This window comes from Colossoma macropomum, unplaced genomic scaffold, assembly GCF_904425465.1.
Source record: "Colossoma macropomum unplaced genomic scaffold, Colossoma_macropomum, whole genome shotgun sequence".
In the NCBI taxonomy this organism is placed as follows: Eukaryota; Metazoa; Chordata; class Actinopteri; order Characiformes; family Serrasalmidae; genus Colossoma; species Colossoma macropomum.
In genome coordinates this window covers 22,303,642-22,324,824 of record NW_023494787.1, presented here as the reverse complement: position 1 = coordinate 22,324,824, position 21,183 = coordinate 22,303,642, and the positions used below count along the sequence as shown (strand labels likewise).

At 39.1% G+C, this 21,183-nt stretch overlaps 1 protein-coding gene across 5 annotated transcripts in view; it reads right to left on the bottom strand.

Moving 5' to 3' along the window:
• The window catches only part of ppp1r9a (protein phosphatase 1, regulatory subunit 9A), a 68,379-nt gene that overhangs the window by 29,663 nt on the left and 17,533 nt on the right, over positions 1–21,183 (bottom strand). For all 5 annotated transcript variants that reach the window (XR_005007056.1, XM_036566449.1, XM_036566451.1 and 2 more), the window contains exons 3-5: positions 8,414–8,546; positions 7,292–7,412; positions 2,967–3,071 (exon numbers count right to left, since the gene is read on the bottom strand). Coding sequence is in view for 4 of the 5 variants with exons in the window: in XM_036566449.1 (XP_036422342.1) it covers positions 2,967–3,071; positions 7,292–7,412; positions 8,414–8,546 (359 nt within the window). In the remaining variant the exon portion in view is untranslated. The remainder of the gene's footprint in view (positions 1–2,966; positions 3,072–7,291; positions 7,413–8,413; positions 8,547–21,183) is intronic.

Genomic DNA, 21,183 nt, shown 5'->3' with positions numbered 1-21,183 from the left:
GTTGCCAAAATGACAGGAATAAACAATGATGGGATATTGAAGGTTCTATTTTCTGAAGTTCTGAAGTTCTATTTACCACTCATTTCTGGCCAAATTCAAAACAGACACACATGTCATGACTGTGGCTAGTTTTGGCCCAGAATTTCTTGAAAGCTGCCACCATCCATCACATCATCCTTTATAATTTAACACACCCATGTTTGATTTCCTCATCTCATGGACTCTACTAGCTTTAGCTGCAAACTTCATTTTTAGTAGGCCTATCTAACAGAACCAACTGCTTTTTGTGCCCACATTTGTACAGTTCAAAAACGTTCAACTTGAAAAATAAACCCACCTACTCAAAAACGAACTGTTGTTTATTGTAAATAAAATTTAATTCAAATTTTTCCCCCGATAACACTGGATGAACAACTGCTTATGTGTAGGTTAACAGTTAAGCATCTAAGCATTTACATCTCTAGTTTTCCATGGGGAATAATCTCAATATAGTTATGACTGAAGTCAGTGGGCAGATGAAAAGGATTGTCTATGCTGATTTTCCATATGCTACAGATGCGGCAGACAGAAATCAGATAGAAAAATACTGGAGGTTTAATTTGAGGCATGTGGCGTCTTGTCTCCTCATGCTGCACATATCAATATTAGCTGAACAAACATTCACCAGGGTGGTGAAACCGGGGAAGACACATGGCACTTCATCAAAAAAACATTTCTTATATGTTGTAGAAAAAATGCATCAGAAGAAAATGGTTTCTTCTGATATACTATAATTAATTCACTAATTCAGTGTTTATTTTTAATGAACTTAAAAAGCAAAAAAGAATAAACTCTCCTGTTATATTCACCACAGCTGCAGTAGGGGCTTCTTTTGTCGCATCAGAGATAATTGCAGAGGCTCAGGCAGTGAGGTGATTAAAGAGAGAATGGGGGGGACACAGCGCAGACAGCTTCAGTTTAAAAATAAATCTCTCCACCACTGCTGTCCTATTGTTTATGAAGAGATTGTTTTCTCTCAGTATGAAGTCCTGCTGCTGGCTAGTACCCCAACACAAAGAGCCGCTCTGTTCGTCCATGTCTGAAGGGCGCTTCAATACACTAATGAGAATTGTGGACTGTGTGTGCTTCTCATACACAGGGGAAGCGAGAAGGAGCCAAGACGATGTGCCACGACAATTCACTCAGCGGAAATAATGCTGTTGAGCGATGCTAAGCTATTAAAGTGATTTGAGATCAGGCTACAAGTTCCTCTGTTAGGTTAAGGTTAGGGCTTAAGCAGGACAAGCTGGTTCTACAGCAGGACTAAAGGACAACATTTACCTGTGACTAGTTAAATAACATGTAGGTGTCTGTAGGCACTGTCTGTGTTTGTATGTGATGTAAACCACTGATAAGATACTCAAGACTCCCTATATCCAAAGGGTTAACAAGACTAGGAAAGTCTAGTTTTACTGGACTGCCATCATCTGCATGGCATTTGTCACATAAGTGTCTATGATATAATACATAGGATAGGATATATTTTGATGTGTCAATCGCTACTATTAGAACTATCACTTTGTACAGCTAGATTTGCTAATGTAATGTTGACTAGCTTAACTTTCACATCACATTCCTGTTTATAATACCACTTCTACTACTGCTAACAATAATAATCAGTAGAAGAAGAAGAATAGTAAGTACAATGTTCAGTAAGTACTCAAGTACATCAAGTTACCTTATTTAAACAGCATAATTACAGATAAGCGGATAAATCTGTGTTCTCTACAGATTTGTTTGGTAATTCAATGCATAAATCTGACACAATGTGTCTGCTATGTCATGAGTGAATCCATGAAGACAGATTTAGCTAGCTCTTTAGCTAGGTCTAAATTATAAAATCAGATGCTGTTATTAGCATAGTAACAGTATCACACTCTAAGATCTTTTTTACTTGCACACAGATTCACACAACTGTGTAAAGTTATTCAGAACATAAATTAGTCATTAGTAATTAGTAAATTTTTTCTGTTGAGGGTGTGAAAATATGAGCAACTCATTCTCTAGCTGCTAGCGGCTAATGTTACACTGGCAAACAAATGTAACTTTACAATCCTAGAAATAGCAACTGACACAACAAAATAGTATTTCGGTTTACATTTTGGAACACTGGGTCACGTACTAGAGCTCAGTGAGTTACAAATAGCTAAATAAAGTACTATTCAGACAGGATTAGTTTTACGTGTGGAGGTAGGCTAACGGAATTTTACCACAGGACGTCTGTAACATTTATGATCAGTTTGCACAGGATATGAAATCTCAGTTTAATTACGCATTTTTATAGTACATATTGACTTGGTTTTAGCCCCAGAGAACACAGGTAAATGCTTCTTCAAGCACCCCCATACTTAAGAAACTACTTTTCCACAGGATATGATAGCATTTTTACGGACATGTCGGTTTGCATGGGATTGATATAAACTGGGGTTATTTGTACAGCTCGTTTTATGGAAGGTAAAAGGCCCTGGGATCTTTACACACGCAAGAGCGTGTAGCTTGTAAAAAACAACTGACATGTTTTTTATTCGAACAGGACTAAAATCACAGAGAAATGCTGGTAAAAATGACATTGCCTCACCTACTCATGTAAAAAATCCTGTCCAAATAGGGCTTATGGCTGTTTATACAGTAAGATGAAGGAAAGCTTCCAAAAGGAGTCAGACACAGCTCCTGCTCAAAAAGAAGTATTTGTTCCCATGTTATTTCACCCTTTATTAAGTCATTGTTGACCCATGATGTGTTTCAACGAACACGTTATTTGTTAGCCTTATGTTAGCAGCGTTGCAAGGATATGAGTGTGAAATTTAACGGTGTATGATGCCACCTGCTATTTGTCTTAGGTGAGGCTTACGCATGGATGTTTCAACAGTGGACATCAGTCAGTCAGTCAGTCAGCCAGTGTCTCAGTAAATACATGAAACACTTACTTGACCACGCCCTGTGTGTTCCTCAACACAGAGGCAGCGAAGCTCTGGGTCACACCCACCAGACTGGTGCCATCAACCTCCACAATCTGATCATTCACCTTAATCCTGAAGAACAAGAAAGCGATAGAGAAGAAAAACAAAACATTAACCCTTGTGTGGTGTTCAGGTTTTTGTTACTCAGTGGTCTGGTGGACCCACCGCATTATTGTTTTTGAAATCAATACAGCCGTAACAATTTATGTAAAAGTACAAGATGTTTAAAATATCACAAGTGGCAGCGTAAGGATCTCCTTTAGCAGCTGTAGCCAGTCAGCAGCCTGTCCATGTTGGCCACCCTCACACACACGCACACATATACAAACACATAGACGCACACAGACACACACACTCACAGCAGGCCATGTAGGAGGAGAACAGTGTGAAGGGACACAGCAGCTCCACACTTTTATTCCCCGCGGGTTGATCCCAACACCACGTGTAATATAAATGTGTAGGGGGGTGTACAGTGTGAAGTCATTAAAAAAAGTGTCATTTTATATGTTCTTTATAGAAAATGAGCGAAGGCCAAGGAATCTGGGGTTGAAATAATAATAAATCGCATAATTTTTTTCTTTTCGTAAACACTGAAAATGGGTCCCACAGACCCAAACACCACACAAGGGTTAAGATACTTTTTACCAGCAACTATAGAACAGCTTACTACTCAGTCCTGGGTCTGCCTCTTCCATAGTAACTTTTAAATTGCAAAACAAAGCTCATCTGCACTCTTTGCATTGGAAGGTGATTAAAATGTGTACGTGCATCGTCCTGTTGATGTCTTTTTCAGGGCATCAAGAATTGTCCCTTACATGTCATTTTTTTTTTTTTCATTTAATTTTTTAAAAATTCTTGTGTCTTTTCTGTTTTCAAATCTTTGAAACGTGCTTTGTAACTGAAGCTTGCAATTCACAGACTAAATGAATGTACTAATTTAAAACACAGGCTGTTGGATAGCACTAGCTCACATGGAGAAGCATGTTCATCACTCAAGTGCAGCAGGCGTGTATTTATGGCATAAAATCATTACACAGAGCAGCCAAAATAAAAATAAACTGGCTGACTGTTGAGCGCATCTTGGGAGCAAATATCGGTGGATTGTGGTTTCCTTTTTTATTATGGTTTATCTACTTAACCTATACAGCACATTGGGAAATGCCAGTTGACTTTAAATGTGCTCTAATCATAAAACTTACTTACTAATAAGCACCTGCTGATATAAAAACTATACATCACAAAAATTACCTAACCTGCTCAGGCCAATAACCAACGACATACTAAAACAGTGGTACAAACACCAAGTAAGTCATAGAGTCACTAAGTGAGAGCATAATGGTACCTTGTGAAACCAGATGCTCTGCGTATCTTAAAAAATCTCTGGTGAAATTTCAACATGTTTGATTAAAATGCAGTGACAGTATTTTAAAGTGTTCATCATAACAATACTGTGTGTGCTAAATATCACAGTATACCTTCTTACTGAATACCAGCACATCTACTTACTAACTAATACACTGTAAAGTAGAATTGCAGAAGTCTTTCAGTGTCATAATCATAGACTGCACATGCAGATGGGGAGGCACAATGAATCTTGAGTACACCATTTCCATGTGTCTTATAAACATGGAGTTTGGACAGACATGTGACGACCCCTTCCTTCCACTGCAGGCATAAAACTGTAATGCTTATCAGACAGAAGAAATTACAATCACAGTATGGGGGGCACATTAGGACAGGGATGGCGAAGGCTCTGGGCTTGTGGCAGCTATTTGGTCAATCACTGAATGTGGGTCACTAACCTGCCCCTGTGCCTGTTCAGTTTCTTCACAGTCCTACAATTTCTGCACAAACTCCTTACTACTGCCTTAACCTCTGGTTACTTGTTCTTTAACTGATGTGCTTTGTAATTCCTTATTTCTTGATAAAACAGTGACAACGACCTACACTCCCCCTCTGGAAATTAAGCTGCTGGCAAATCCACTCTGTTATGTAGACAAGCAGGTGGCAGAACGCTTGCCAGACAGAATCTTAATGTGGTTTCTATGAGTCTGGCATAAACACTGCATGACCTTCAAAGGCCTTCTGCAGCCGTGCCTTAATACTGAGCAAGCAATCAACAGCTCTATGTAAAAGAGGAGAAAATGGAGACCACTCAACAATCTCTATCCAAAACTGCACTAAACTGTCAGCAAGGAGAAAGCGTGCCAAGATGTAAATGGAGGATGGAGGAAATTACATTCAGGCCATCGAATCCTCTCTGCCTACTGCTCCACACCTGAGGGCAAGCCTCTCAGACAGACACAGATCTCTTGCCATGAGCATCTTTCTTCATATTTCATCAAGCTACCGTACGTGCTGGAGCTGCATGACACAGCCAGAATGTCATATTGTGATTGCAGTATGTTATGCAACATATTAAAACATTTTTTGCATGGGATAAGCGCTGCCTGGAATGCTTTATAAGCTGATATAAAAAAACAGACTCACATGACCTGGGGGGCCTCAGACAGTAACCATAACAGAGCTGCTGTATCAGAATGTACCGCTAACTAGCTAGTGAAGTCAAAACAAATGTTGGGACACTAATCCAAATGTACATATTCAAACCTGAGATCTCCAAAGTACCTTCCAACACATCTGACTCAAAATAGCATTAACATTCTTAAAAGATATTCCATTTGAATACTGATTTGAGTTGTCAAATATCTGACACTGTCAAAAGTTTCTTGGTTACAAAATGTCTGTGAGAAAGAGCACAGATAAGCTGTAAATTGTAAAATCATGCATAAAAATGTCCTGAAGTGGTGGGATGAGACAGGATGTGTTTAAAACCTTCCATGCTCTGACCATCCAAAAGGGAACATCCAACAAACCTGGTTGAGCATCTGTTGTGCAAGCTGTGCAAAAGCTGTTATCCAAAAGAAGGGACAGGCAACAAAATATTAACCTAAATAAAATATATAACATATGACTAAATAAAGGGAAGAGACACTACTGTTTGTCTTACTAATGTGTAAGTACTTTTATTTGCCTTATATAAGGTTTAAATTATTACTAGGATCATTTTGAGTTTCAGTTAGAAAACCTGGTTGTTACTGCTGGTTGTTATAACTTTTCAGACGGACACAAAATAAAAAATGATAACTTTAGCTTGGAAAGTAATAAATAAACAAACAAACCATAAATTGTATTCAGAGAGTGTCCCAAGATTAGTTTTGTGCACTGTACATATTGCAGCCTTCAGCCATACAGATGTTGAAATGTAAATTCATTCAGGGTGCTTTAATGTGCATTCCTCATTCTAGAGAAATTTACTGACTACAGTGGTGATGATAGGAACCAGGGGTTGTAATGTTTTTACCACAAATATAGTAATTTTATTTACTATCCACAACAACCAGTCAACCAACATGTCTTTTGAGTTTTTATATATGATGTTGATCATGTTAAATCAGTGGTGAACCCCAATTCTTTTTCTTTTTTTTTGTGTTCTAACATCCTGCATGTACCTCACCACCATGAATGGTTAAAAATATGTTTTAGGCCAAAGCCTCACCTCCAAACTATGGTTTGGTAAAAGAATATCTCAGAAATCAGGCAGCACATTCGTATTAATTTCATGGAATAACTTTCTGTGAGGCATTAAATGCCTCAGTGTGTGTTTACATCTTAATGATTTAATAATGCCGACATTTTGAAAAATCTGCGGTATTCCACCTTAGTGATTAACAAACAATACACTGTGCTGACCTAGTAGGTGCTTATGCAAGACGAGACACTAAGGGCTTACAATTGTTTTCTTCTCTTTCCAGCATGAACCTTGGCGAACAGTGATCTCTCCCATGTCTCCACGAACGCTAATACCGCCCACATGTTCTCATGCGGTTGGAGCTGATCCCAATACCATTAATATTCTCCTGCAGCAAGCTCCTTAGCTCTGCCTTAATCCTGTTGGTGGCAGTCAAAGTTACCCCAGCTGAGTGCTGTGTTGACATGCAGGTAACCTGCTGTGAGATGGGCTCTACTCCCTGAACGCCCCACGCCTGGCCCTCACCCATGGAGGACTCAGCCTCCTGAGCTGCAGCTGCTGACAAAATCCCAAAGCCTTTCCTCAGATTTCAGGCCCTGCACTAATCTCAGCTACCCCCACAGAGAAAGCTTCCTGGGAATGGGTGCAGTGGTGCAGAGCAGGGGGCCATGAACTCCTCCTAACCCTCTTCTCCCTGCTCTCTTTATCCTCTTCTCTCTCTCCACTTTCCTTCCTCACTTCTTTCCTCCATCGTCCTTACCTTCCATCTCTCTCCGCTGCTCCACCTTCGATAACAGTCTTGACGAAGATGCCCAGCTTCTCCAAGCCTGCATCCGCACCCACTCCCATTCCGATAATGCTGATGCCCAGGCCATCGTCATCTAAGCAAAGAGCAAAGAGATGATTCAGAGACATGATTTACAGCAGCGGGTGACAATTCAAGGCAGGGCACAAACTATGACTCAACTAAGAAACTTGTCTATGAAAAGATGGATGCATGGAGGGATTGACAGATAATGAAATTATCCATAATGCACGGTTATGTGTGTTATTACTAGTTCAGCAATACAATGTATATATCAAAACACAGCATGTACAAAGTTCATGCTAGTCTTAAAGGCTTTATTCACGTTCACTGTGACAATCGAAAGTGCCTTAAAAGCTAGCCCACATCTAATAAAGCCTTTCTGTGTTTAATGTGTCCATACGTGTTACAGTTTCCATTCTTTTTTGGGAAACTTTTTCCACTTCACACTTTTCACACTTTTTCAAAGAAATCTGCAGGTATCTGTTTCCACACCTACAAAGTTCAGTTGGTTGCACCTTTTTGCTTCTCAAGACCCAAACACATTCAATGATGTTTAGGTCTGGGCTCTGAGGAGTTCATTGTTCTAAGAACACCAGCAGCTTCTTTTTTGATTTTAAAATTTTCTTCATTTTCCCTTTCTTGGTTTCCTCACAGTGGAAGGATGGACAGAAACATCTGTGGATTTTTTTAGATCTAAAGCAAGAGTGGAGCTTGATTTTCTCTTAGCTTTCACAGATGAAAGCTTTAAGTTCTGTGTATCAAATGGTTGTTAGGAGTCACATTTTCTTTATATCTTTTAATTAAACTTTAGTTTTGCAAACGTTTCAATTCCTCATTCAAGTGGATTACGTTCTATCTAATCCCATCAAAAATATCACCTTGAAAAACACAATAATTTGCACTTTTTGGCCAATTTGCCTGGAAAGGAAATAAATGGAGGGCTGTCTGACTTTTGCACAGTACTGTATATAACCAATTATGCAGCCTAGACCAAAATAATGTAACCACACACATTCTACCCCTTTCAGTAAATCTCTGTAAAGTAATGAGTACAGTGTTGGAGAGAAAATTCACCCTTTTCCAGCTCTACTGGGAAAAGTTCCAGTTTCTCCACCCTCTTCTCCAGTTCATACTCCGCTGAGGATGCCACCGGATCCACCTCCTCGTTTCTGCGATCATAATCCTCATTCGAGTAGGTATTAAAAACCTGGAGACAGAAACAGGTGAAGCTTATCTCACTGCTGGGGTCATATTACGAACACAGCCGTGAATGTAGAACAGGAGATTTATTTCTTTATTTCAGCCTCCAAAGACCAAGCGCAGCATGTCGCTCTGAATCACTGAGGGCTCATAGCTATTACATTTCCAAGATGTATGGAGTAGGTCATAAAACAACGATACTATGTCTTCACTTCTACAGGGCATCTTTCTACTTCAGACACATGATTGGTGGGGGAGAGGAATTATGATTAGTAAAGGGGGCGGCATATAATGTCACTGTGGATTTGTGCACCGGATCTGACCCCATAACTTTGCTCATGCTCTAAAACACAAACAGTCACTTCCCATCCCATCAGGGTAAGTGACGGAGCTGAGCGGTGGGGTGTGAAGGGGCTGTCACGCAACGCTGCCTCACCCACCCATGGCATCTCACACGCACCTCGCCCTCATGCCAACATGCAGCATGACTGCTTCTCCTTCACCTGGCTCTTACTGGACAGTGCTGGGTAAATCCCTGTCCTTGATTTGATTACAGTTGTTCAAGAAACTAGTCAACACATCATGAAAGCTCAAATTTCACAGCAGATTTATTCAGATTATTTTGGTGCAATATTATTTAATAACATTTCTTTCTTATTGCTCCCAAAATACTTGAAATTGTAAATAAACCATCTGTTTACATTTTGTAGTGTAGTTTCAAATTCAGTCTACATTGTGTAAGTTATTAATGTATAACAACTATTCACATGACAAGTGATTGCAAACCTGTAAACGATAGTACATTTCCACACTCTTGAGCTTGATGGTGAAGAACCAATGTGAGCCTTAACTAGCGTACCTCTGACCTCTGCTCCTGCTCATCTCAATGAATAGACCTGTGCCCAACATAGATTGGGAATCCAGATTCAACCTGAGAATGTTATTTCAGCCAAAAAATGAGTGCATACTTTATTAAATATTATTGCTATTAATGCTGCACCAATATGGGAACTGTGCCAATATTTTTTATGTACAACTGCTGATGACGATACGATGCCAATACATAAATATTTATAAGATGTAGAAATTATGAATGTATCTATCTGGATTAGCATTACAAAGAAATAAAACAGACATTTTGCAGACATTTTAGCACAGTAGCCCAGCTTTGCCTAAACCATCTGCTCTACTAGAGGACAACAAACACATCATCAAATATCAGTTTGAAATAGCAGTCAAATTTTCATATCCAATGCCATTATCAATTATCAGCCAGATAACAATATGATTTAATATCATTATTCATCACAAATTGTAATCCATTTTAACTGATTGTAACATTCCAAAATCAGTCCACTTGAATCGCTGCCTTCACATCAATTCATCACGACAAATGCATTTTTACACCCTTACTGAGAAAAGATAAGCTTCTCACCATGATGTAGGTCCTGGAGTACCCATCCCCTGCACATTATGGGTTTTCCCTGCTTCCCTACATGCCCGACCCAATTAATAAGCTAATTAAGCCCTTGCAGATTGTGTGTTCTAGAGCAGAGAAATCACTAAAATGTGCAGGACCCGACCAAGGTTAGGACCAACTGATGTAGGACCATGTCGTCACCTTGACAACTACAGAAAAACCATGAAATCAGCATAAAACAGCAACAGTCACTAACACCTGCTGAAAGTGTGTGAGCTCCTGGCTATCGTCTATCAGCAAATTAGCGTGCCACATTCACCTCAAGGCAGCCGTCGAAGCAGTCATATCCAGCTGTCACTTTGAGGAACATCAGCTTCATTTAAGCTCTGATAAATCATAATTGAGTCACCGCTACCTTGTCTGAGGAAACAAATTAGGCTGGGATGCTTGACGTACTGTATGTTCGTTATTAAAATAAAGCACCCGTAGCAGAACAGCCTGTGCGGTAGGGAGTGTTCTAAAAGTGGACGCTTAGGAATGTGTGAAAGCACAGCACTGAAAATGATGAAATTGGAGCACGATTTGAAGCAGCTCTGCAAATTAGTGATATAAGAGTGGCGATGTCACTGTGAACTTCCCATCATCAATAATGCAGCCTGATCAACCACTATGCATTATTGAGCAGCCACGTAGCTGAACAATAGATTAGCTGCTACAATGCATATTAGTCTCTTCATCTGCTTTGCTCTGTCTCACCAGGCTTGCTGTAAGCTGAGCAATGCAACACATGCTGGAGCAATGTCTGTCGCAAGGAAGAGAGAAAGAGGGACAGGGAGTGAAAAAGGCTGAAAATGTGTCCAAGCTCCATGACAGCAGATGCAATGCCATTAGGACTGACTCAGATGAAGCATGGCTAAAGCAAGTATGTTTGACAATACAACAGATCCGGTATATATACTGATTTGGTATCAGCAACAATGCCGAGCTGATTGACTGAGCAGCTGTCAGGCAGAAGTAATCATTATTGTTTTCTAGTTAACAGATGATATTTTCTTGTTAAAGTATTCATCATTTATAAGCCCTCTCCAAGCCCTAAACACACTTCCTATGCTTTTTTTTTCTCTATCTTTAGCTTATGCATTTTTATGTAACTGATTTAATAAAAATAACTAAAATATTGAGTAACACAACATCGTAATAAAACATTTCACCGCTCGTTTTGAAATGTGTGAGAGAAAATGTGAATTTGTGTGCTCCAGCAGAGACATTATAAAGGAGGAGACAAGCCACTGCTTGGAAAATGAATGGGAAAGCATAATATGGTGTCTGTTATGGGGGGAAAAAACCTGCTCTTCAATAAAAATGGTAAAGCAGCAAGTTAGAAAAGCTTCCCCTTGTTGTGGAAATATGCACATGCGCAGCAGCCAGAACAACTTAATTTTTTTGTGCATTTTTTGAGTCAAACGCTACAAAGTATTTATTCTGTCTTTGTCAGATTTTATCTGTGATTTTTAAATTGTTTCTAAAATGTTAGAGAGGCTTTTGGTTTTGGTTTTATAGATCTCTCCCTATTAAAACAGACTGGAAGTAACTGCCTGGCGACGTTGCCTAGATGGCTCCTGCAGGTATGGTTTCATGGTACCTTATTCTCTTTAAATGATGTACACAATAGCAACTCGTGGAGACATTTCAGACTGCTAAATGTGCATGAGTGAGTAAGCTCCAAAGCCACGTCCACATACTTTGTGATTTAAAAACAACACACAGAGTTTTCCTGGCAATGTAGCAGAGATTCTTTGAAATTCAGCTACAGATGCCTGTGGGAAAGCATGAAATATTATATTTTTATAATTTATTGAAGAGCGGGATAATATTTTCATAATTTCATAATTTATTGAAGGGTGTCTTTCCTCCATAAAAAGACACCATGTTCAGCATTACGAGCTTTCCTATTTATTTTCCAGCCAGTGACCTGTCTCCTCCTTTATAATTCCTCAGCTGGAGCTCACAAATGCATGTTTTCAGTCACGAAATTTCAAAAACCAGAGGTAAAATAGTTTATTACCAAAATAAGCTGTATAATTATGAAAACACTGAAACATGGAAAATGCACTGAATTATATTGCTATGTCACACTCTTGGAAACCCGCAGCAGAGACAGTGGAAAATGTCTCTAATGTAGCCCAACGGCTTGTTCACGCCCCACAATAATCAATATTATAGCAATAAAAGAGAATAATATACTTAACATTCAACATTAAAGAGAAATAAACATTATTTAGAAATCTGTTTAAAAAGAAATGTGTCCTCTTTCAGTTCTCTTTCCCAATATGGCATTATCTCCTTTAAGCATCACCAGTCATCAGTGAAATCTGATTACATTGCTCTATCAGCCAGATCTAATATGCTGTAAATAGTGTTCTAAAACAAGTGTTTTAAATATAATTATTCTTCAAAGCTGTCAGACTGTATAGCTGTGTAGTGTAGCGTAGCATGTACAGTGGTGTGAAAAAGTGTTTGCCCCTTCCTGATTTCTTATTCTTTTGCATGTTTGTCACACTTAAATGTTTCAGATCAACAAACAAATTTAAATATTAGACAAAGATAACACAAGTAAACACAAAATGCAGTTTGTAAATGAAGGTCTTTATTATTAAGGGAAAAAGAAATCCAAACCTACAGGGCCCTGTGTGAAAAAGTGATTGCCCCTCTAAACCTAATGACTGGTTGGGCCACCCTTAGCAGCAACAACTGTAATCAAGTGTTTGCGATAACTGGCAATGAGTCTTTTACAGCGCTGTGGAGGAATTCTGGCCCACTCATCTTTGCAGAATTGTTGTAATTCAGCCACATTGGAGGGTTTCCAAGCATGAACTGCCTTTTTCAAGGTCATGCCACAGCATCTCAATCGGATTCAGGTCAGGACTTTGACTAGGCCACTCAAGTCTTAATTTTGTTTTTCTTAAGCCATTCAGAGGTGGACTTGGTGTGTTTTGGATCATTGTCCTGCTGCAGAACCCAAGTGCGCTTCAGCTTGAGGTCACGAACAGATGGCCCGACATTCTCCTTCAGGATTTTTTGGTAGACAGCAGAATTTGTGGTTCCATTTACCACAGCAAGTCTTCCATGTCCTGAAGCAGCAAAACAGCTCCAGACCATCACACTACCACCACCACATTTTACTGCTGGTATGATGTTCCTTTTCTGAAATGCTGTGTTACTTCTACACCAGATGTAATGGGACGTACACCTTCCAAAAAGTTCAACTTTTGTCTCGTCAGTCCACAGAGTATTCTCCGAAAAGTCTTGGGGATCATCAAGATGTTTTCTGGCAAAACTGAGGCGAGCCTTTATGTTCTTTTTGCTCAGCAGTGGTTTTCGTCTTGGAACACCGCCATGCAGGCCATTTTTGCCCAGTCTCTTTCTTATGGTGGAGTCATGAACACTGACCTTAACTGAGGCAAGTGAGGCCTGCAGTTCTTTGGATGTTGTTGTAGGGTCTTTTGTGACCTCTTGGATGAGTCGTCGCTGCGTTCTTCGGGTAATTTTGGTCGGCCGGCCACTCCTGGGAAGGTTCACCACTGTTCCATTTTTTCGCCATTTGTGGATAATGGCTCTCACTGTTGCTGGAGTCCCAAAGCTTTAGAAATGGCTTTATAACCGTTTCCAGACTGATAGATCTCAATTACTTTGTTTCTCATTTGTTCCTGAATTTCTTTGGATTGCAGCATGATGTCTAGCTTTTGCGGATCTTTTAGTCTACTTCACTTTGTCAGGCAGGTCCTATTTAAGTGATTTCTTGATTGAGAACTGGTGTGGCAGTAATCAGGCCTGGGTGTGGCTAGGGAAATTGAACTCAGCTTTCTAAAGATGTGATAAACCACAATTAATTTATGTTTTAATTGGGGGGGGGGCAATCACTTTTTTACACAGGGCCCTGTAGGTTTGGATTTCTTTTTCCCTTAATAATAAAGATCTTCATTTACAAACTGCATTTTGTGTTTACTTGTGTTATCTTTGTCTAATATTTAAATTTGTTTGTTGATCTGAAACATTTAAGTGTGACAAACATGCAAAAGAATAAGAAGGAAGGGGCAAACACTTTTTCACACCACTGTATATGAGAAAAGAAAAAAGGAGTATCAGAGTATCGGAATTGGAATTGGGAGGGAAAATAGGGGATCAGTGCATTCCTAAATGTCTGATCTTGTGCTGGACATGTTTTTTTTTTTTCAAGTCATCATAGATGAATAAGGAAGCAGGGTTTACATGACCTATAGCAATGCAATGGAGCTATAGGATAAAGATGAAAGAGAAATGGAAAGCACAAGTGAGAGAGAGAGCAATACAGACAGTGCATGAAAGGGAGTGGGTCTTGATATGAGAGAGATGATGATAAAGAGGAAGAGAGAGAGAGGAAGGAAGAGAGAGAGTGAGAGAGAGAGGTGGGGGGAGAACGCATGCAGCAGCACTCCCTAGAGGGTACGCTGCTCTGATGGCGGGGTCTAATGTGATTCGCACATTCGCTGAGTCGACGGGCTCTCCTGTCAGTGGAGCAGTACCAGAACATTCCACACACCATTAACTAAATTCCCCTGTTCTCTCCCGGGCCTGTCCGCCTACAGTCACAATGCCCACCGCCAACTAAAAATGGCACTCCGGCTCACTGTTTGCTGTCCAGCAGCCAGACGTGGCAACTGTCAGAGCTTTACTGATTCTGCCAGGGACAGAGTGGGCAGCAATCTGAGATGTGAGTGGTCTATATTGACCATTATGATCTTATCACAGAGGTTTACGCTGAAGAACAGGAAGATGATGCATCTGTTGTGGATACTGAACCGTTTTATGGATTCATCAGTAAAGTAGCCTTCAGTAGGACATATTCTCTTGATATTATGCAGATCACGATCAGGTTTAAAGGGAAACTGCAGTATTTTTTCACACATTCAAAGAATGTTCTAAATAAAACCATGTTGGTATTTTATTGTTTGTTTGTTGAAATGCACAATAATAAAAGTAAAAAGTGTAGAGGCCACAGAACTGCACCAGTTTCAGTTTCAAAATGGTCCTATATTTTCATGAGTTTTAAAACAAGTTTGACAAAGGCACATCTTTGGGTTCTTTTCAGAATTAAGAATGAGTAATTTAATTTATTCTGAAAAAAGTCCTTTTTTTCTATAAGCTTGACAGGTATTGCTGTGGATGCACTAGCTTCATCTACCTAATTCATCTGCAATGGAAGGCGACGACATGCAGAAACACTTTACTCACAATATTCAGTTAAGGGCAGAGCAGTAAATAGTCCATAGTAGATTATAATATTATTAGTGTTTTGATATTTCGAAGTTATTACCATTAGATAGAAAAGCAGCAGATGTGCTGAAGAATATTGGTGAATTAATGGTATACCAGAGTTTCTATAAGCTATTTCGCTGTCTCAATCTATGTCCTGTGGAAAGCCATGAGACAATTTTTGCACACCAACAGTGTTTTAAAATAGTAAAATTTGCAAAAAAATATGTCTTGTTAAAAACACTGCAATTCCCCTTTAAATATTCAAAGTAAATCAGATATTTTTTCTAGAAATGAAACTAGTTGACTATACTCTCCAAGTTATACTGGGCAGTGGCAATGCTCAAAAGCACCTGGTGGTTCTGTTACTCGAGATTTTGCTTGGTATCTTCCTATGAATTTGTCATTTTGATACTGAAAAATCTGGATTCCATTAGTTCTATTTGCTGTTCAAGGAACTACTTAAACTACCCCACAGGGGAAAAATACACAGCTAACATCACATCAATCTAATTGTCACATCAATCTAATTGTATTCTATTTTAGGCAGAATCTGTTACAGGACTCGATCGGATTCATAGTTTTGTTTCCCTTTCTAATATCTGGTTCAGCATTTTATGCTTGATACGGACGTGCCACCGAAAATTCATTTGACGCTCCTCAAGCTGTTGCAAAATCTTTAATGAGAAAAACCACCTAACTGCTTTGGTTAAAGAGTCTCAGGCTTGGCCTCTTTCATTGTGAGCACTACACTCCTTGATCCAGCCTGAAAGCTCTGATCAATCTTCTCATCACCTTTCTGCTGTCAGTTGTGCTTCCTCTCCTCTTGAACCGTCCATCTCGCATTCGCCTGTCTCTGATCAATACAGCTGTTAACTGACACCCAACAAACGCAACATAGCCTAGCGCTTTTGTCTTCTCATCATAAATCAGCCTCTCACTACCGTTTCCTGTTTCTCTGACACACTTCACACCACAATCTAATCAGCAGAGTCTTACTTAAAACACCCAACAGCCTGCTCAGCCTACTGTATCATTCTGTATGAAGGTCAAGAACTGTATTCTCATTTCATATTTACTTTTTAATGTTGGTATTAGAGGCGCACAATGATATAAGAATCATAATGTCAGCAGATAATTGCTTAAAAAATGATCAGACAGATGTTTCAATCTGGTATTTTACAACATATTTTTTATACTCTGGAAGAGCAGAATGTTTAGCCTACGCTGGGCTACAGTGCTAAAATGTGTGCATTTCATTGATTTGAAAACCTATAGAAACAAGTACTATACTTCTAAATAAACCAGGTAGGTTTAGTCCATATTTCTACCTTTTTAAATGTTTATGTATCAGTATATGCCATCAGCTCGCAATTCCCTTATCGGTGCGTCCCCAGCTGTTATTGGGCTGTGTTTAAAATAGCAATATGTATTATGGATAAGCTTGTGGCCATATGTGTATCAGTACAGTAACAGCTGTATTGTTATTTCTTTATTTACTTTTACACAGTGTGCGTACATGCGAGTGAAACAGACAATGCATTTAAGTCTGAACGTGATCTGATCACCGAAAACATGTTTGGTGTAGAGCAGTGGTTCGATTCCCCACCCGTGCAAGCACACCACGTTATACTAATAAGAGTACTTGGGCAAGACTCCTAATGCTACTTTTGCCTACATCTGGATAAGAGCATCTGCCAAATGCATAAATGTAAAATGTAGAAAAAAAGGTGAAAACACATGTTGCAATACAAGCTGTAAAAATGTCCTGAGAGCAAAACATTTTGCAGCATCCAGCATGTCACAAAAATGTATATAAAGTTTATATTTCGGGTTTATTCTTTATTTATTATTATGTGCATAAAAGATGTTTTGGGGAAAAAAAACTCCCATCCTGTCCAATTTCACTCCGGTTCCTTCAGGAGAAACGGTGCTTGTTCACTACTTTATGTCTGCTGTTGTGTTCATGAATGATGTGAGTGTCCTTTCTTAACTGTTCTGAAGAACTTTAAAAGTATTTTACAGAAAAACTTGCAAGTGATAATACAAAAAAATGTCATCACTCTCTCCATCCTTATTTATTTATTCTTTTTATAACTATAATAATTTTTAGAACAAATTTTAAAGGGAAATTCCTTTTTTTAATTCTACATAATTTAATCATAAATAGTAAACAAAGTCATTCAGAGTGGACTGATGTCAAATGTGCTGCTCTAGATTAACTTACTAAATCAGAATTGTTCACAGTGGTGGTGATAAATAACAGACGTCCAAAGCATTTAATGCCTCTAAAGCCTCCTGCACATGAAGCTATTACATTAAGTAGTTATGAATACACTGCCTGATGCCTGAAAATTTTTTTATAAATTTTATAAATTTTTGTTTTACGGTAGTTTTGAGAGAATTTTTAGCAAAAACAACATATGTTTTTATTCATCAAAGGTGGAGAGATACATGCAGAGCACTGTAAGGCAAAATAATAATACCCAAAGAGAACACATTTTTTCAGATTTTACAATAATCAGCAATATATATAAAAGCTCATGAGACATGTGAAGGTTCACTGATGGTTTTGGATAGCACAGGTGGTTTTGCATACCATCACCACCACTGTAAAGAAATCTAATTCAGTATGTTTCTCTACAATTAACTATTTCTCACCAAAACACTCTCTAAACAATTCATGTTATGTACAGATTTTGAACACTCGGCGGAATTTCCCCTTTAGGTGAACACTGACCAAAAACGTCTGTTGTATATCTGGCGTGTTTTGTCATTGTACAGTATCGTATTGCATCGTGAAGCTGGTGACAGTACCCAGCCCTACCATTATTATGTTTATTTTGATATGTAAAAAGCATGGAAAAACTGAAAATTTTAACAAACAAACATCCACATGATTATATTTCACACTTCGGTTGCCCTTTATTGATGTTGTGATAAATTAATAATGAACCCTTAGGGATGTGAAACTTGTTCTAAATGTGTGTGTGAATGGTTGAATCGCACAATGCAGTACTGTGCTTCTTTAATAGTGAGAGAAAACATGATAGCTAACAGAAAGCTCCAATTTCACTTACCCGTTTTACTACAGCCAACACGGGCGTACATATGTCACAGCTTCTCTAGGGGCAAATTTTGAAAAGTTAAAGTCTTTAAATGCATCACTGATGATACATTAGGTAAGACAGGGTTAAAGCAGTTCTCTCAGGCAGGAGGCTGTTGGAAGAGCACAGTGCTGTTGATATGCATATTTCATTTCATGCTGGGAGACTTCATGGGTAATCCTGCTCTGTGAGCATCTCATATTGCTTGCTGCCTCTGGGTGTGCCTCCCTCTATCTCCCTCTCCAGAGAGAGAGTTCTGCCACTGAGGCTATATGGGCAGATCATACTGTAGCAGTTCCATCATCCATCTCTCCACTCCCACTCCCTTCATTATGGGCTCTCTCCTCTCCCTCCTTCAGTCTGTCCCAGCACTGAGTGCTGTTCTGCTCTTCTCTATCAGTATTCATCTAATGTTGAGCCAGGGCACCTCTGGCCACACTGTGGGTGACTGCATTCCTGCTGGGGTCCGGGCCAAGGATTAACCGCGGGGGCCGAGAGTGAGAGAAGGAGGGAAGGTGGGAGAGAGACGGGAGAAAGAGGTGGGAGGGGTGGAGGGTGCATTTTTATTGATGCCAGCCTCAGCACTGAATGAAACCCGGGCCCAGCCAACGTCCACCGATCGCATTAAAGTGAAAATTCAAGCTCTGGCGAAAATTCAAGTTCATACAATTTTCCCCTTTGCAAAGATAAAAACAGTCAGCAAAGACATGACTGGTGCTCAAAGTTTGTTTCTTCAGTTGTTACTTTTCCAATTAGCATCATGACAACTGCATACTTGCCTCAAGCTGCGTAATCTGAAATACAGTACCATCAGAAGCTCTGAATCGCTGTTCAAAAGTCTGAAATTGCAGTTCAGTGTTTTCAGTTACAGATAAACGGATATATAAACAGAGTCATAAACAATAATTGTAATATGCATGTGCATCCTCACAGGTTTTAAATGATTAGTAGAACACTAGACTGTAGCTGTAAATGAAAATGAAGAAATTTTAGATAAACGCAGAATAATGAATGGTGCTGTAGAAGACTCTAAAATGACTGAGAAGGCTGTATAGCGTCTAGAATTAAGATAAAAAAATGTCAATAATAACATTTAAATAATAAAATTAATAAAGTAATTTAAGTAATAAAAATAAAACTAATATCCAGAATTCATCATATTTCAAAATTCGAGCTCAAATAAGGCAGAAAACTTGACAAATAATTAATGTAAATAGATAATTACAGCATATTGTTTCTCAACTTCACAGAACTCTTAAAATATTCAATAAACAATTTAAAAAATAACTTTAATGGCTTATAATATTTTAATCTAAAATATATCCAATTATTGTGTACATTAACAAAAATTGTAAATACAGCAAGTAATTCCAAGTTTTTGAACGGTAGCATATAACTGATTATATGATTCTTTATGCTTAATGATACATAGTTATCTATTTAAGTGGACAAGAGAATGACAAAATTCAGGATTCAAGCTGATGGCTGCTACTGTTTTCAGCTATGCAATGTATTTCTGACCAGTTTTAAAGATAACTGTATGTTATACAGTTTCAGAAACCACAAGCAGAAAAATATCTGATTATTAAGGCGCTAATGATGCTAATCATTGAGCTATACGTTTCCACTGCGTGTTAACTAGCCTCATAGCTGTCATCAGAAACTAAAGAAGCAAATTTCAAACAAAAATAAAACGTCTTGGCTGATTGACTACTTGGCTGATTGGGATGAGCAGAAAACTGTATAAGTTTGATATTTCGTCAAACTTTCACTTTAAACGGCACTGTTTAGATGACACACTCAACCCAAGTCACACTCATCCAAACGGAGGTCTCTCTAGGCCAAGACTGACACTCAAGCATCCTGTGATGCATTAGCAAGACAACACAGTGCATCTACACAAATGACTCAGCACATTAACATTCCTGAACACTTACTTGTGGCCTGACAATGCTGACTCACACTGGAAACACGACATACTGTTAAAGGGACCACAAAAATCTTTATGCCTCTAAATTACTGCTCACAGGTGAGATACAGGCTAATGGCACTTACTCTATAGACCTCAAGCCAACTTTCTGATATTAATATTAGTTATGGCACTAGTATTTGTATGGGAGGCAAATCCAGCCAAAAAAGAAATTACAATTAAAACCATAAAATGAAAATGCAAACCTCTTTTTGCCATTTCTTTTTCCAAACATCTGCGCAAATATCCTGCCAAAATTGAAAATGAAATACCATCCATCCATCATCTAAACCGCTTATCCTTCTGGGTCGCGGTGGGGTGCTGGAGCCTATCCCAGCTGTCATTGGGCGGAAGGCAGGATACACCCTGGACAGGTCGCCAGTCCATCGCAGGGCAGACAGACAGACATACACAGTCACACATACAATCACACCTAGGGGCAATTTAGCATGTCCAATCAGCCTGACTGCATGTTTTTGGACTGTGGGAGGAAACCGGAGTACCCGGAGGAAACCCACGCAGACACGGGGAGAACAGGCAAACTCCACACAGAAACGACCCTGGTCACCCGGCCGGGAATCAAACCCAGGCCATTCTTGCTGTGAGGCGACAGCGCTACCCACTGCGCCACCGTGCCGCCCAAATGAAATACCTTCATTTGCAATTTCATTTTTCACATGAGCACGAGCCATTTGTGACAAAAATAAAAATAAATGTAAAACAGCTATTTTTCATTTCATTTTAGTCGTTATTCTGGTTTTTCATGACCAAATCTAAAATGAAAAAGCTAATAGAGAAAAGAAAATCCAAGCTTCACTTTGGCTTTGACTTTTCTCCATGAAGTGCAGAATATGTG